The sequence below is a fragment of the Buteo buteo genome, chromosome 14 (assembly GCF_964188355.1).
Source record: "Buteo buteo chromosome 14, bButBut1.hap1.1, whole genome shotgun sequence".
Lineage (NCBI taxonomy): Eukaryota > Metazoa > Chordata > Aves > Accipitriformes > Accipitridae > Buteo > Buteo buteo.
In genome coordinates, this window is record NC_134184.1 from 7,400,589 (window position 1) to 7,417,288 (window position 16,700).

The window sequence follows — 16,700 nt, forward strand, 5'->3', positions numbered from 1 at the left end:
CTCCAAACTGTTCTGGTGCCACTGTGATTTTTCAGACACGGCATTTCAAGCTCTACATTGGCACAGAAAAATGCCACATGTGGTATAGTGTACACTATATAACTGGGGAGTATTTAAGAAGGTTGTTTGATTTAGCAGCATCTTGCTTCTGTCTGAAATGCCGCCATTCCCATTGATTGCATTGCTAGAAGTAGAGCCTGAAGAAGTAAAACTCCAAGAATGATTGGATTCTGGGTTAATGTGGCAAAACTGGACCAAGTAGGATGTGGCGATGTAGTGAACCTCACTAAACATGGAATTTTCACTGGTTCAAGTTTCCAGCTAATAGAAACAAACAAACAAACAAATCTCCTCCCCTAGATTAGAATGATCAAGCCTTTATACCTTTACTTGGACTTAAAAACCAATGTGTGAATAAATAAATCATAAATTTTAGGAGCTGAATACCAACATGCTTACAAGTGCACAGTGGCCTTTTAAAATATCAGATCATATATGTTTTGGTATCAAAATAGGAAGCTGAATCTCAAATATAGACTACATATAGGAAAAAGATGGCTTCTGGGCATCACACTAAAAAGCAGACTAATTTCACAGCTGTAGCTCTCTTCACTAGGCAGCAGGTCTCAGCTAGCTGCGTTTGGGTAGAGTCCAAAAACAATCCTGAGATGTCTGAGACTGGGATCCACTCCTCACAGTCTAGAAGCATCTTCAGCTCATGGCCAGTACGGAAACTTCATTAGGCACCAGAGAAGGTGAGACAGGTTTCCCCTGCAAGTTATTTAATGAGAGCTTAAATTAATATGTTATTTACTTGTAGAAGTGCCAGGAAAGTTATGGAGATATATACAACAGTAGACACTGAAAAAACACCACTTTCCTGGGAGTGTTTGAGATTTGCTTGTAAAGCTGATCAAAGTGTTAACATCAGAAACTTGTAAAAATTAAAAATGCAGTGCTGATGCTTTTCACAAATTCATAGAACTTCACTGTGCCATAAAACATACTACTGGAAAAAAGTTTATAATAATTTGTTTCCTTATTTTTAAATGCAGATGTTGGATTTTTCGGTTGAAAGTAACCTTTAGCATTCATTTGAAATCCTTCAGAATACCTGAATTTACTGAAATTCAAAAATAAATCTGTATAGCATTCTGTTGACATGAAATGCATATTTCAACTTCAAATCTTGCTTCTTGCTTTGATTGGTGGTGATTGAAACAAGGTGTTTTCTTCAAGCAATTGTTTCTAGCTTTTAAAAATTAAAACCCCTCAAACAGTCATTATTTGCTTATTCTTAATAGTTAATAGGTCTGAGAAAATTGTAAATTTCCAGTCTGTATTCCTTCACATGCATCCATTTCTTGTTATGCTTTGAAAGCTTGTCCTATTTTTCCTCTCTAGAGATTTTACATGCTCCAAAAACTAGTTCACATGAAGCAGAGATCAACTCTTCTTCCAGCGGTAACTCCATGGTGCTACCAAACTTTGATTCAACTTTTATACAAGAAGTATGTATAAACTGATGCCTTCCTTACGCTGCACACCCCTGTGAAAATGCTTCAATATCAGAAGGGAAAAGCAGATAACAACAGAATTTATTTCCTCAGCACAGTTTTAGTACCTGCATAGTCAAGTTGCTCTTACCAGAGTAAAAATTAAATTGCATACATTGTACCCACCCACTGAAGTTAGTACTCAACAACTACCTTCTCTTGCCTTTTTTTGGCCATGATCTTGCTGAGATTTCATTGACTGAAAATGTCCTAAGTTACTGAAATGAGCTGTTTTCACCTCCTTCCTGCTTCACATATGTCTAATGTTTTCACTATGAGTGTAGCTCTTCAAGAGCAAGGACAGCCTTTTAGCTGTGTGTTGATGAATTTCCTAACTCAGAAATAGCAAATGGTTTCTAGATGCTCCCGTAATACCACAAAAAAAGTATCAATTCACTGTAAATAATTTCACCTAAGAATGTTAAATTAATAACTTGCCATATATTAAAGAAGATATATTACAGGCCTTAAGGTTTGTTGTTCATTTTATTTAAATTCTTGGTATGGCTTCAAAGCACACTTCACGTAGCGATGGTGTCCACCATCTGTCTCTCCACTATTATGAAGACTATCTTCCAGAAAAGCTGCATCAAGTTACCTATCTAAGATTGCTCCTGTAAGCTATAAGTTTATAGTCATAATAGATAGTACTTTTGTTCCTACCTCTCTGTCTCTCTCTCTCCTCCTCTTTTCCAGCTGATCTCCTGCTCTAGGTAACTGACCTGCACATTGGTGAAACATTCAGCTGACATTTCAGTGATGTATCATTCTGAATGCATAAAGCACACAGGTTACAACAAGAAGAAAATGAGTTTATTTCTGATAAAGCTTGTAAATGAATCTATACATACCCCAGAGTAAACTAAGCATGCGATGCATAAACAATAAATGCATTAAGCAAAAGCATTTCATTGTAACTTGGAAAAGATGGGAAAGTTGAAAATAAAGATCCCAATTTACGTAAATATCCCAAGAAGTGAACGAGTGGGAACTGTAACAGTAATATTCAGAAAAAGAATCCATAAAAAACATTATGGAGAATCAGTGAAATTTAGTGTTCCAATATATTTAGGAAAATTGGAACATCTCAACAATATAGGTGCCTCTGTCTATTGAGCCATGAATTTTTTTAAGTCCCAAGATTTCAGAAATGACACCTGAATGTTCATGGACGGTACCAACAAGCAAGAAATACTGCAGCATGGATAATCTGGTAGGGTTTGTATCTTGGTGATCTGCTTCTATTTTGTCTGTAGCAGTTTGGCCAGCAACAACTGTGCTAGTTAGGGTGGTGTCACATCTAACAACAGTTGTGCGGCAAGCATGGTGTTACGCTCACCAGCTTGCCTGTACACCATTTGTCAGCCCTCACTGGCACCGAGTGGGGCTGCCCACACAGAGACCGACTGCTACTCCTTTCAGCCAGCACCTACACAGTCAAGCAGCTAGATTGCAATATGGGAGTGTAGGCAGCACATGTTTATTTTTACTTCTCAGCTATCAGTATAGAATGAGACCTAATGTATGGCAAGCAGGGAAGACTTCAGAAGCAATACCCCTGTGTCACATCTTTCCTATCTTCTTCCTGAAGATCTGGTAGCTCTGATATATATATATATGCAATTTTCAGTTACCACTAAGTATAGCAAAACTGGCCCTTAATATGCCTGGTTTTAAACTATTTCTAAAAGTATTCTTATGGCAGATAGGCATAGTTCCCTTCTCTCCCTAAAGGATCTATCTTACTGCTAAAAGTGACATCCCTATGACACCCCTCCCAGAAAAAGAGCCATTTCCATGTTATTCTGGTAAACCACAGAGCAGAGGTAAAAAGAAAAAAGGAAGCTTCAATTTAAAATAAACTCTAAAAAGACTTTTAGATAAGTAGAGATACAGGGATAGAGGTTCACTAAATTTTTCAAATATTCCAGGATCCTTTTCATGATATACTATTTTAAGTTTGCTTTTAATTCCCCAGTTCTTTGGACACACAGACAAAAGAGTTAAGAAAAGAAGGGCAGCAAAAAGACAACAGTGCCTGTGTATTACAGTCAAGAGATTAATCTAAAAAATAGTATTTCTGCATTTAATGAGGGTTGAGGACAACAAATGAGAAATTATAAGGCTACAGTTCCTATTGTCCAGGGTGCTGACAATATGTATGAATACCCTTGTTTTGTAGCTGGGTTTTTACATTCAGTCCCTATTTTTGATTCTTACAGCATGGTTTTGTCCTTGCTGTGTGTCAGGTGAGCACCTACCATCAGAGTAAGAATCACATATGGGTAACAAAGCCTCTGACAGCTGATTGTCAGAAGACTGATGTCTTTCATCAGTGTTACGGACTTGAGGCTGGTCCTTTATTAATCCTATTCTTGTCCATACGCATATGAAGCATCTTTAATCTCAGGATTTTTAGTATCTGTGAATCAGTAATTTTACTTACGGGTTAGTATTTTTTGAGGCTTGGACACTAAGTTCAGAAAACAATTTCCATCATAAAATATTAAAAACATACAGTATTCAGAGCTTCAGCAAAGATTAAGTGTCCTTTGAATTCAACAGGACGGTGTTTTTTTCAACCAGCATAAGACTGACCACCACAGTGCTTACTTGCCTCAATATTTTTAATGTCTTTCTCCCCACAAAATACTACAGAGAAAAACAGAGGATGACTTCTGTAAAAGAGGTAAATAAAGCACAAAGAGAGCTTCAAAAGTGTTTTAGGTGTTTCACTCCTTTATTCCATTCCTTGGGGTGGAATTTATCTGAACAAATGTGTAAGTAAGTCCACAGTGTAGGCATCTATGTCTGAACAAAATGCCCTCTCTAATCAATATAGAGAAATAAGCACTTCAGGGAGAGATTTTTCCTGACCTATTTGAGGTGTGAACTTTAAGACCAGCTTGACTTGCACCTATCATTCCCTATTGACTACCGAGGGAACCCACAGGAGTACCCTACACTGTGGACATCTAACATTCAGCAAGGCAAATTCTGCTTTCTGTTCAACAGGAAAAACACTGGATCCCTACCCTCTCAAAGCCTGTTTGCATTTGGCTATACCTGGACAACATGCTTTCTAACGAGAGTTGGTCACATCTGCCTGTTCCAGCACAGAGTAGCAGCTTGCCCTTTGCTTTGCAGCTTCATAAACCTAATGCAGCTGGTTAGAAGATTACATGCTCCACTGACCAGCTGCACTTAGTGAATGAAGCTGCAGAAGAGCAGAGAGAACAAGTCATCCAAATGCATGAAGTGCATTTCCAGCTGCAGGGAGAGTGCAGAAGAGACCAGCTCCCACAGCGCTGCCTTTCAGTACAGGACTTGACCAGGTTACAGAAATTTGCAGCCCTGGCTAGAAACTGTTCTTACCACTGGGCCAATTCTCCCCTTCCAAGTTCTGTAGGCTTCTCACCTCTCATTTTTTGGTTAATTTTTAAAAAAATAATTTATTTTGTTCTAATGTAATTCACAAATTTTGACATAATAGGTGAAACTTATACACAGCAATCTCAGTGCAAATCTTACAGGATCTCCCTTATGTTACTTTCCATGCTTTTTTTGTCAAGTTTAATGAGATAGTTACAGCTGGCTACAAGAGTTCATCTCATTGAAGAGTTCCTACTTCATTGGAAAGCAGCTTCACAAATTGTTTGTAGGCAACAGAGATTCCTCTTAGGCTATTACCAACTCTGATAGGATTTGGATCAGGTGTAGAATATTTTACTTTCAAGTTAGTGTTTCCTGTCAAATATAAAGTAAGGGATCTTTTATCAAGAACCTCTGTAATGTTTAGAAACTTGCACCAGATGTCCAACTAAGGCTTGTAAGCAGTTACATACTACAAGCCAGCAGATGTTATCTTTATTTAAGGCTTCTAACTGCTCTAAGGCCTGTATTTTGGCAAGTGCAGACGTTATGTAGTGTGTTAAAACAGTAGATGAATTATACAGAAACTGTGGCCCTGCTAGCACTGTTACAGTTGAACAGTTGTGGAGTTTTAAAAATCCACCTGTCCTGTAATGGATTTTGCATTTGATGGGAAACACATTGCTAAGCGACACTGAAATCTTGTAACACAAAGAAAACAAAACAAAACACCACCACCTTGCCTAGAACTAAACCCCAAAATATCTGGTATCCCAGCTTTCGTATGGTGGGAGTCTGTGTTCTGTCTCAGACATGGCAGCACTGGAATAATATGAATAGCTGCATAAAGTACACAGATTATGCTACATCTGTTTGACTTTCCCACACTCCTTAGAAGCCTCCTGTGTCCCAAACAGGCCTGTGGAAAAGGCAGACCTTTCTGATTCCCTGCTTCCAAAAAACAAAGAAACAAGACAAAAATCTTCCTGTGAAAACTGTGCCCTTTCACATTCAAAGTAAGCAAAGCATGAAAAAAATATCCTGCTGAAAGTCCATCCTTCACCCACTGACCATGACAGCACCAGTGTACAAGTGGGCTCCTGTGCTGTTGCAGAAGTCCACGGAGATCAGTGCAGCCCCAAGCATAAGCTTCTTTCATAAACTGTGCAATAAAAGAATAGGGAATAAGGAATGTCTGGGATGCTAGCTATTCTTGCAGGTATTGTTTTGGGGGATTATCTTTGAAACTTTCTTTCCTGCCCTGTAATTTACACTGCTACTGCTGATAATGACTGTAAGGAATATAAGCAGCACTAATGGGTATGGATCACTGTTCTCCTAGACTGTACAAAAAAAGGAGCATGGGGAATGATGACCCTGTAAGATAGATCAATGCAGCTGCAGATTGGTTCTTACACTATTCAGGTTATTTTCCTTAAATGGCATCATGCCTCACACATTCTGCTGAAGGCTATCCATATCCATTCGAGTTCTTGACAGCTATTCTTAGACATTCTTTCATATTTAACGCCATTACCAAGACTACTGCTGTACTTTTTAAAATGAGAATGAGGAGAGAGTGTCTCTTTTATCAGGTTCAGATCTATTTAGCTTAAATTAAAATTATTTGCTATAATTTTCCTATAGTTATTCAAAGGATTAGTGAGAAAATGTCACCGAACAGCTACTTGTCTCCTCATTAACATTCATGACAAAACCTTCTGGTAAGGCTGGTTTTGGCTGCCCATGGAGCAATACTTAAAAGAAATTGGCTTGTCTGCACTGCTCAGCAATGCCACTATGCAAGGGAATCAGTGACAATAAGATGATATTATTACAGCTACACTGGGAACATAATATATTTTAAGCTGCTTTGAGGTATACAGTGGGGGGCCAAGAATTGCAGCATGATTGCTTGTCTATTGCTATGAACAGGAAACAGCTGATCATTACATGTCTACTTATTTGGATTAGCCCTACCCAAGGCCTTGAGGTAAAAGAAAAATCCGCATCTGCTGGAACTGTTCACTTCCTGTTTGTTTCCTGTCTGCTGGAACAGTTTTTTGTTCCTTTTCCCAGTTTTTGGAAGGGTGTATGAGTCCCGTTGCTGAAACAGGTATTGCATTCTTTGCTAGGAACATTGAACACCTACTGTTTCAGAGGAATTTTTCTCATTGCAAGGCTTGCTTTCTTAGGCAAGATTCTCAGGAGAAGATTCTCTGGATCCTTGTGCACTCATTAGTGAAATTCCAGATACCTTTTTTTTCTTTTTTTTTTTTAAATTACCATCCAGTATGGCAATGCAATGGCAAATACACTGATATGGGCAATACAGTTGTAAACATCTGCACATAAGGCTCAGCCAAGAAACAATTGGCAGCTGGTATTCTGTTGTGTAGTAACTCATGCTAATTCACACCAATTGTCTAGAATATGGAAACCAAATGGAAAAACTATTGTCAGACCTTTGGCTCTGAGACATCTTTGAACCTCACATACTCTGAGGAATAAAACACTTGGGAACAAATGAATCTAGAAGAATGGAGCAGTTAAAAGCCCCAACACAGTGACAGCCCCTTAGAAATGTGGAGGACAAATTAATAAGAAATGAGTAAGATTGTACAGGGCTTTAGGATGCAAGAACTGATTGCCATTTAAAAGAAAGGCATCTTTTCTTCTGATCATAGCTGTTTCCAAAATGCCTAATAATTTCTAAAGTTCTCTGTTATGAATTTCATATTTAGCTTCTCCTGGTTAGAGTTCTTGTAGAGATTTGGAAAGTACTGCACTTCAGGTAAAATGAAATATAAAACTGACATAGAAATGATGTAGAAACATTGCCAGCAGGCTGAGGGAGGTGAACCTTCCTCTAAGCTCAGAACTGGTAAGGCCACATTTCGAGTGCTGGGTCCAGGTCTGGGCTTCCCAGTACGAGAGAGATATGGACATACCAGTGCAAGTCCAGCAAAGGGCAGTAAGGTGATGAAAAGACTGGAGCATCTTTCCTACGAGGAGAGGCTGAGAGAGCTGTGACTGTTCAGCCTGGAGAAGAGAAAGCTCAGGGGGACCTCACCAGTGTGTATAAGTGTCTGGTGGGGGGAGTAGAGAAGATGGAGCTAGGCTCTTCACAACGGAGCCCAGTGACAGGACAAGAAGCAATGAGCACAAATTTAAAAACCAGGAAATTCAATCTAACCACAAACCCCCCCACTTTTTTTACTGTGAGGATGGTCAAACACTGGAGATATCCATGGAGATATTCAAAACACAGCTGCACAGCTGGGTGACCTGTGGTAGCTGACCCTGCTTTGAGCAGGGGGGGTTGACTAGGCCATCTCCAGAGGTGCCTTCACACCTCAGCCATGCTCTGATTCTGTGTAAGAATCTTTACCAGAGGCTAAAGAGACAATGTTTAAGTTACAACAGATTGAGTTTCCTTGTAGATTATATCACGAATAGGAATCTGGGACAAAATCCTGAAAAGGAAAACAGACCTTAAATTACCTCTCAAAATGGAAATCATAAAATCATTCCATCTATGCTTAAGTATACGGTTGTGGGACAGAAAGCAAATAAGATAAGAAAGCCAAGGCATATGAAGGTCAGATCATAATTTAACAAAGAGTTCACATACCCCTAGAAAGTCTTATGTTGCAAAGGTTAGCATTACTGTAAGACATGCCTGGTACAGCAGAAAAATTTGCAAAAATCTACATGACCTTTCATGCCCCTTTCAAGAGTTTGCAAAATGACATAAATGTCTGCACAACCAAAACACTAGTTTAAATTAGTTCCTCATGGGAGCAATGCTAATATACTCTCAGCATTACTTAAATTTTCATATATTCTGTTATTGCTTAGATATGCTGCTCTTGATAAACACAGGTCCTGTACACAATTTCCATAAAAACATCACAATCGGTTGTATTTGTTTTGTTATTTCTGGTGTACAGCATCAAATAGCAGAATCATGTATTAGAACTCTCTTGTACAATCGAAGTACCAAATTAAAACAAACAAAAGATGATCCTTGAAGAGTTAAAACACTGATTTTATCTAACAATCCAATATTTGCTTTATACTGAAAACCATCATCCTATTTTAAACTGCAACAAATCTAGCTGGTTTTATACTGAAGACAGCTTATTAGGTGAATATATTTTTCCATTAATGTATTTGCCCTTCTAGAAAGACTCAGCAGTTTTTCCGTATAAGTGAACAACTTCTGAATAGTTTTAGAATAGCATTAAAATACTGAAACTATACACAAAGTTCAAATGCTCTTTGATATGACTTCACATTGCTAATTCCCTTTAAAACATCAGTGATAAGCCAGAAGAAACCACTTAGTCTTTTAATTCAACTTTCTGCAGAGCAGATTCATAACAATCCCAGAATGCAGTATTTACAACAGGTCAGTAACTTCCAGCTATGTACCTTGCTGTCAGTATTAAGACACAGAATTTCAGGTTACTGAAAAAGCCATAATGTGCTTAAGCTCACTGCAATATGAAAACGCCTCAAGTTGCCAAAGAATTAGTAAGGTACCATCTGAACTCTGTAGTAAATGACCCCAGCGTTTTCAGTAAACTGCACTGCCCACTGAACACCAGCGATCATCTTAGGTTTCCTTCTAGAAAAAGAGAAAAGCCCTGTACATGCTATAGATGGTTTGAAATGTCTGTTCTGCTTGCATACACATCTTGTAATATTGCACACAACTTCTGGATTATTTTTTTTTTTAGGTCCTTCAAAGACAAATAAAATTTTGAAAATCCACTACACAAAAAGTTCCAACTTCACATTAAAAAGGGAAGCCATCACAATGCAGAGCACTGCACAGTCATCCACACTGCAGTCCTTCCAAGGATTAAAGACACTTTCTAAATTATATTAGCATCTGATCTACTGCTGGGGACTGTTCTCCAGTTCATCCTCATCTTATACATTTCCCATTCCCTCCTTTTATAATTCATCTTCCCTTCTGTGTCATATTGATAGAATCAATATTAGAAGAAAAAAATCTTTAATTGGATAAAGAGAAGGACACAGAATTGCCCTAAGGACTTAGAGACATCTTTGCTTTTTTCTGAACCCGACCTCAGAGTTTCAAAGTAGGTTTCCAACTTTCCACCATTCTTCTACATGTGTGTGTATGCCCCGTTACCTGGGGTTAGCCAGCTTTACTGCACCCGTTTGCAGGCTTTCATCTACATGCAAAGATGCAGCTCTGCAATTCTCTTTGCAATGCTGATTTACACCTCTTAGTGCCAGACCCCTTCCAACTTACACACATGCAGAAATGCTCAGGGGAACATTTTCAACACAAAGAGAGACTTCATATTTAGATAAAGCCACGATTGAGTATTCTGAAGCTCTTTGACTCTTTGCTAATCTGCAGTTTATGAGAAGAGCTCAATACAGTGTGACTTGTAAGTACAGTCACAACCATAAAAACTGTTTAACATTCAATATTAAAGACAAGCATTTAGCAAATTGCAACACTGAACCCTTGATCTTAGAAAGATCTTACAAACGCTGAGGACCAGAGTAGATTAGAGTACTGATTAGGAACAAATAAAAACCCCAAACTGTCCTTGTCAATTCTTTCTAGGTATAAAAGATATGTTCGATACTGCTTAAGTGTCATGCTTTGCATGACAATCCCTCTCAAATCCAACTGAGGCCTCAGCGTTTGGAAGCCAGAAGTCCTCTAAAAGACTCTGTACACCACAAGAAAATCACGCAGGAAAAAAGTACAGCCTTAAGGCTACAAAAAGGCAGACTACAAAAAAACTGCTTTGCAATAACAAAAATCATGGGAGATCCACAGTTCATCTTGCAACAGTGAACATAATTGCAGACCTAAATTTTGCATCTGAAACTAGGAGACAAAAATTATAAACCTCTCTATGCATATCTAATCTCTTTTTTCAACATTAGCCAAGCCTGCAGGCGCTTAACAGTCCAGATTCTTGATGTCATTGTAATTAAAGGCAATACTCACAAGGCTGATAAGCATACCAGCTGTAAGTTAACCCTTATCTTAGCCAAACTGACAACTGCAAATGTGATATCTAATTGTAAAGAAAAGAACATTGGAATTTATTATGGATAACTGACTTTTAAATCCCATAACCTTGAAAATAAGTAAATAATATCCAGCCTACCATCAAACTTCTTGTGCCGGGACACAAAAGTGGTGCGTACAAAGTGACTTGTCTCCTCCACTAAGTTTTCAAACTCCAGTTTGCTCTGTTGGCTTAACTTGTCCTCCATTTCTGAGGTGCAACATGTATATTCCTGAGGGCAGATTCTCAAATGTTCCCCTGGAATCACAGGAAAAAAGGAATTAGAAATATTTGAATACAGATAGAAATGTGTCAGAACCAAATATACATGATGTCTCTTCAGTTCAGGAAGGTGGGCTACCCAAAGAGCTCTTTAAGGCTTGACTACTTGATTGGGAACAATTTGAATCTCTATCAACAACTTTGCTGTAGTTGGGCATTCCTCACACAGGAGGGGAGACACACTTTGCAGAGTTGTTCTGATACTTAGAAGGCAGAACTGTCTCATGCCAAAAGTGATTCCTCATGCTGAAGAAGCCTTCCTCATAAACAGACACATACTTAAAAATTCAAAGACAATTGCTTGCTTCCTGTTTGTATTCAAAATGCCTGGAGAAATACCTAGTGAGATGACCTGTTAGAAGTCATCGGAGCTGTCTTGCTGTTAAAACCTGAAAAACAGAAATTATGTATTTCTGTAGATAAGTCCCACTTGCCCAAATGCACCAAAACATTCTCCCCTTATACCCTTCCACCCTTCCTTGTCTTCTGCTTGAGAAAGTGTATTTTAATGACTGTGTTTGGGTGCCACATGTTTTCTTGGGCAGCATTTCTTGTCAGACTGAACAAGTGCTCTGCTGAATAGGAGAAAGCAATGAAGAGTTTAATTAATGCTTATGTTATACGGAAATGCAATGTAACAGGTAATGAAAGCCTCTTATTTAATTCAATAGATTTATCTCTTGAAGCACTGTGGCAATACTTCTGACAATATTGCTTTCTTTGGTACAATTTGCAAGTGGAAACCAATTCTTTAGCTCATGAAATTAAAATGGTCTGTTATTACATGAAATGTGAATTTCCAATTGACACTGTACTATGTGTGTCAGAAACATTTAGCTCAGTTTGTACAAAGGCAGGAAATTCTACCATTCCCTCTTGAGAAATAAAAAGAACGATCTGCCTCTATGATTAAAGTTACTTGTAAGGCAATGAAAACATTTAGCTTTCTGTACACCGAATCCTGATTAAAAATCCCTCTGCAAATCTCTTAAAGGTGCAAATAAAATGATATACAAAGCCCAAGGGTTAAATAAATACTGGGGACCTGATTCTCGTTTATATTGAGGCTCCGTTCTACCACTGCTGAGCTATAAAGAAGATTTAAATGCAATTTATACCTACTTTAAGGCTACTTTTCACCATTCTTATTATGTAGTGAGGAGAATCAGGCCCTAAGGTTTATGCTTCCCAGGGGTATAATACATTTAGCTGCTGCATCATTTTGAAAAGAGCATCAAAAAGAGGTTTGCACATGCTTAGAATAAATATTGTCTTGAGTTTACCCTCATCTTATTCCAGTTTTTGTTTCAGTTTTTGAATGAGTCTTTTAATTTGAAATTTAGTCACTCCTCATCCCCGACCCATCACCCTCATCTTAATTTTTTTTCTGCAAGAGTTCATAATATATGAACTATAATGCCATGAGATTTCTCTCAGCAGTCTCAAGACTTTTTAAAAGCTCACAGCTATACATCTTCAGGAAGGATCATTTCATTATTATCAGTTACTTTTTGGCAGTACTACCTACAAGTCCCAGTCATGTCCAAAAGCACCGTGATATAAAACACTTCATAAACCTGGAAAAAGAGATACCCCATGACCATCAAAATACTGTAAGGATTATTTCCCATGTGTACTACACCCTCCCAACACAATAAATTAATTCCTCTCCATTCTGAAAATCACGCATCTAAGCCATAAACAACAAATATAGGGACTGGTGAGCCAGCTGCTGTCAAACATAAATGATAGTGGCAAAATAATGGTTGCTTTACCCTCTACATCGCTGCCACATTAAACTGAAACTATTCAACAGGTAACATGTGACTGCAGAGGTACCACAATAAGACACAATAAGAATTATTTTAGTAACAATAATGTTCTGAGTTTTTACTAGTTGTCAGAAAGACAAAGAAAGATGAAATGTTCTGTTATTAGAAACAGTGCCATGTGCTTCATTAAGTAAAAAAATATACCCCATCCATAATATTTGTAACCCCCTTCCTCAAGAAACCCAGGGGTTTTTGCTCATTGGAAAGCACTGAGTAGACCTACTATCCCAGTTCCTGCCACAGTGGTAGTTTATGCTTCCTATAATCATAATGTCCTCTAGTGCTGTTTCAGTCAAAGATTTTTATAAAATTCGGTTTTATTTCCTCTGTTCATTTCAGTTTTCTTTCTCTTCTGTCTCGCTCCATTTGTTTTTCAGAATTGCCGGACTATCAGCTGAACTAACGCTAATCATCAAGGCACTGTGCTTAGTGAGTAACAGCCATAGATCTAGATTTTTAAGACATTATGTTATGCTGAGTATTATGACAAATTAAACCATACTGGACGCAGTATAGCAGTCATTTTTGTAGCAATATTCATTTTTCTCACGCTTATTTATTTATGGTCTGTTTTGTGGTTGTGTGGTGGGGTTTTGGTAGCAAGGGAGGGTCTGCAGGGGTGAGCTTACTCTGAGAAAGTGCTGGAAGCTTCCCCGGCTGGGAGCCGGACCCGCCTCTGGGAGAACAGATTCCAGAGGGGAAACCTGCCGGGAGTCGGGGCATCGGGATGGGAGAGGAACCCCTGTGCAGATCCCGAGGGCAGGGAGGAAGGAGGGGATGCCCCTGCAGCCCGTGGGGAGACCAGGCGGCAGGCTGTGTCCCCCCAGCCCACGGAGGGGAGCGGGGGAGCAGATGCCCACCTGCAGCCCGGGGAGAGAGGAGCCCACGCCGGAGCAGGGGGTGGAGGCCCCCCAAGATGGCCGCCGCTCCCTGGGAGCAGCCGGGGACTGAAGGACTGCGGCCTGCGGGAGGGACCCGCGCCGGGGCAGTTTGTGAGGAACTGCGGCCTGTGGGAAGGAGTCACGTTGGAGCAGTCCGTGGAGGGCTGTCTCCTGTGGGAAGGACTCACGTTGGAGAAGTTCGTGGAGGACTGTCTCCCGCGGCGGAGCAGAGGAGGAGCGCGGAGTCCTCCTCCCCCTGAGGAGGAAGGAGCGGCAGAGACAAGGTGTGACGGACTGACCCCAACCCCCATTCCCCATCCCCCAGCGCCGCTCGGAGGCGGGAGGGGGAGAGAACCGGGATGGGGGTGGGCCGGGAGGAGGGAGGGATCGGGTCTGGGTTTACTTCCATTATCCCGTTTTGGTTTGATTGGTAGTGAATTGATTTCGTTTCTTCCCCAAGTTGAGTCTGTCTTTTGCCCGTGACCATAAGTGGTGAGTGATCCCTCCCTGTCCTTGTCTCGACCCACGAGCGTTTCTTTATATTTTCTCCTCCTCATCCCACCGGGGCCGGGGGGAGGAGTGAGTGAGCGGCTTCATGGTGCTTTGTTACCAGCTGGGCTCAAACCACAACATGGTCTTACTTTCTCTTTACTACAAAAATGACTTCCCACCTTGGCTGCTACAAACTTATTCCAATTCCTACTGCATTTATTTCTTATACATGTATTTTCATTAAATTTCTTCTTTTTAATTCACTGAATCTTCATTGATTCATGAGGCTCTTGACTGATGAAATATGAAACTCATGCTCACAACTTCTACACCACCCCATTGCTTTCCTCTCCTGACAATGTATCTTCCTATATCATCTATACTAACCACCCACCTTCATCACAAAAACTTTGCTAAACTATAATCAGCTTTTTTAAAACAATACTTCTACTTCTTCTCTCCTCCTCTGTCCTATACTCCTTGCATTTTGATAGAAAGAAATAAAAATGTAAATATTGTGCTACTCTTCAGAATCTGCTTCAAGATTTTTTTCCCTCCTCCTGTTTCCTCCACTGGAGGCTCAGGTCAGATTATAGATAAAGCAAAAGCATTTTCCATTGCTCTGAGGCAATGGAATGTGTGTAGGCCTAAGCAGTTCAAGTATACTTTGCAAAGATGAAGCCTTTAGAAATTGTGGCTCATAAGACCTAGCGTGTTTGTACTGCAAACCACCTGCAGTCTCCAAAGGCTCACAACTTGGACAAATCTTGGGCCCTTTCCTGGGAGTGGTGAATGGAAACTCTCTGACAAAGTCACTTCTATATGCTTAATCTTAATTTCCTTTTTAAAAGCAGCAATTACCATTTTGTGTTTGTTCTTATTAAACCTCCAACTCATGTTAGAATCGCCAGGTCATTAGTTCACTCGTTGGACAAAAAAAGTGGACATGATTGGTTTTTTTTTAATTAAGGGGTATGTGCTTGATTTTGGATTTTTCTGCTTTTTTAGTGCAATATAACAGACTGCTTGGATTGGAAATAACTCTGCAGGGTATATTTGATTGTGCTTCCTCTATTTCCCTGAACAGGATCATTTACCATTTGCATTTTGTAATATATTGTTCTATTACTCTAAAAGGAGTTTAATCACTGATTTGTGTATTTGCACACCTTAAGTATTTTGCAGGCTGAAAATGTGCTCACAGCTAATGTACCAATTCTTGCCCTGGGAAACTCCATATGGTCTACGTTCTTATGCTAATTTTAGCAAAGATTTTTATGGCACAAGTGGCATTGGATATAACTGACTAGTTTTTCCTTGTTGCAAATGGTGTCTCCCCCGACAAGTTTGACAGAATGTAGTTACGCTGCACCATCATTTTGCCAGACTAAACAAGTATTAACTCAGCAGTTCCCAGCAACCTACCAGAACTCTTCTAACCACCATTTCTAGCTGAAGATGCTGACCTACATATCTCTCCTCATGTGGTTTAGGTTATATAAATCAAATCAATTGCCTACTACAAATTCAGCTACCAGTATTCAATTTCAGTTTTATTACAGCTGTAATCTCACACCTGCCTTCACATGATCCAAATTGGCAAGTTTTGCAGTTGAATTTGGCAATCCTGCTAGCATGTTGCTTTGAAATGTGATAAAACAATTTATAAAGCACTTGTTTTATATTCAGATATATTGCAGTTTGATGTCCCCATAACATGCTACAAACCTCACAAGAGTCTTTAAAAAATTGCAACTTACAACTCTCAAGATGAATAAATGCTTCTACTGTGTATCAAAATGCCAGAACTGATTTGAGTGTGATAACTACTTGCAGAAGATACAATCTGAAGGAGCAGTAAACCCTATGGAATATAACATTACACTTAACAATTTCACTGCCAGATTTCCTGAACACCTGATGCAAGCATTGGTTATATTATTAGAACTGGAAGCATGATCACATAAAATATTTTACTTCATCCAGAATTTTTTATGGGTCATGTTGCAAGTTTAACAATTTCAGAAACAATTCTTCCTGAGGCAGTCAATATTTCATAGTTTCAATTCTAACCATAAATTAAAAAACCTGATACTGTCCTGTTGACAGAATGGTAGGAGTAACTGTATGACTGGTGAGAATAGAAACATACAGTCACCACACTGCTTCATAAATCCAACAATGAATAAATGTTAATTAATAAAAGGGGTAAAT

General features: G+C 39.3%; 1 protein-coding gene across 1 annotated transcript in view; it reads right to left on the reverse strand.

Moving 5' to 3' along the window:
• Positions 1–16,700, reverse strand: part of GPC6 (glypican 6) — a 771,476-nt gene that overhangs the window by 521,279 nt on the left and 233,497 nt on the right. The window contains exon 2 of the mRNA XM_075045977.1: positions 11,099–11,257. Coding sequence (XP_074902078.1) covers positions 11,099–11,257 — 159 coding nt within the window. The remainder of the gene's footprint in view (positions 1–11,098; positions 11,258–16,700) is intronic.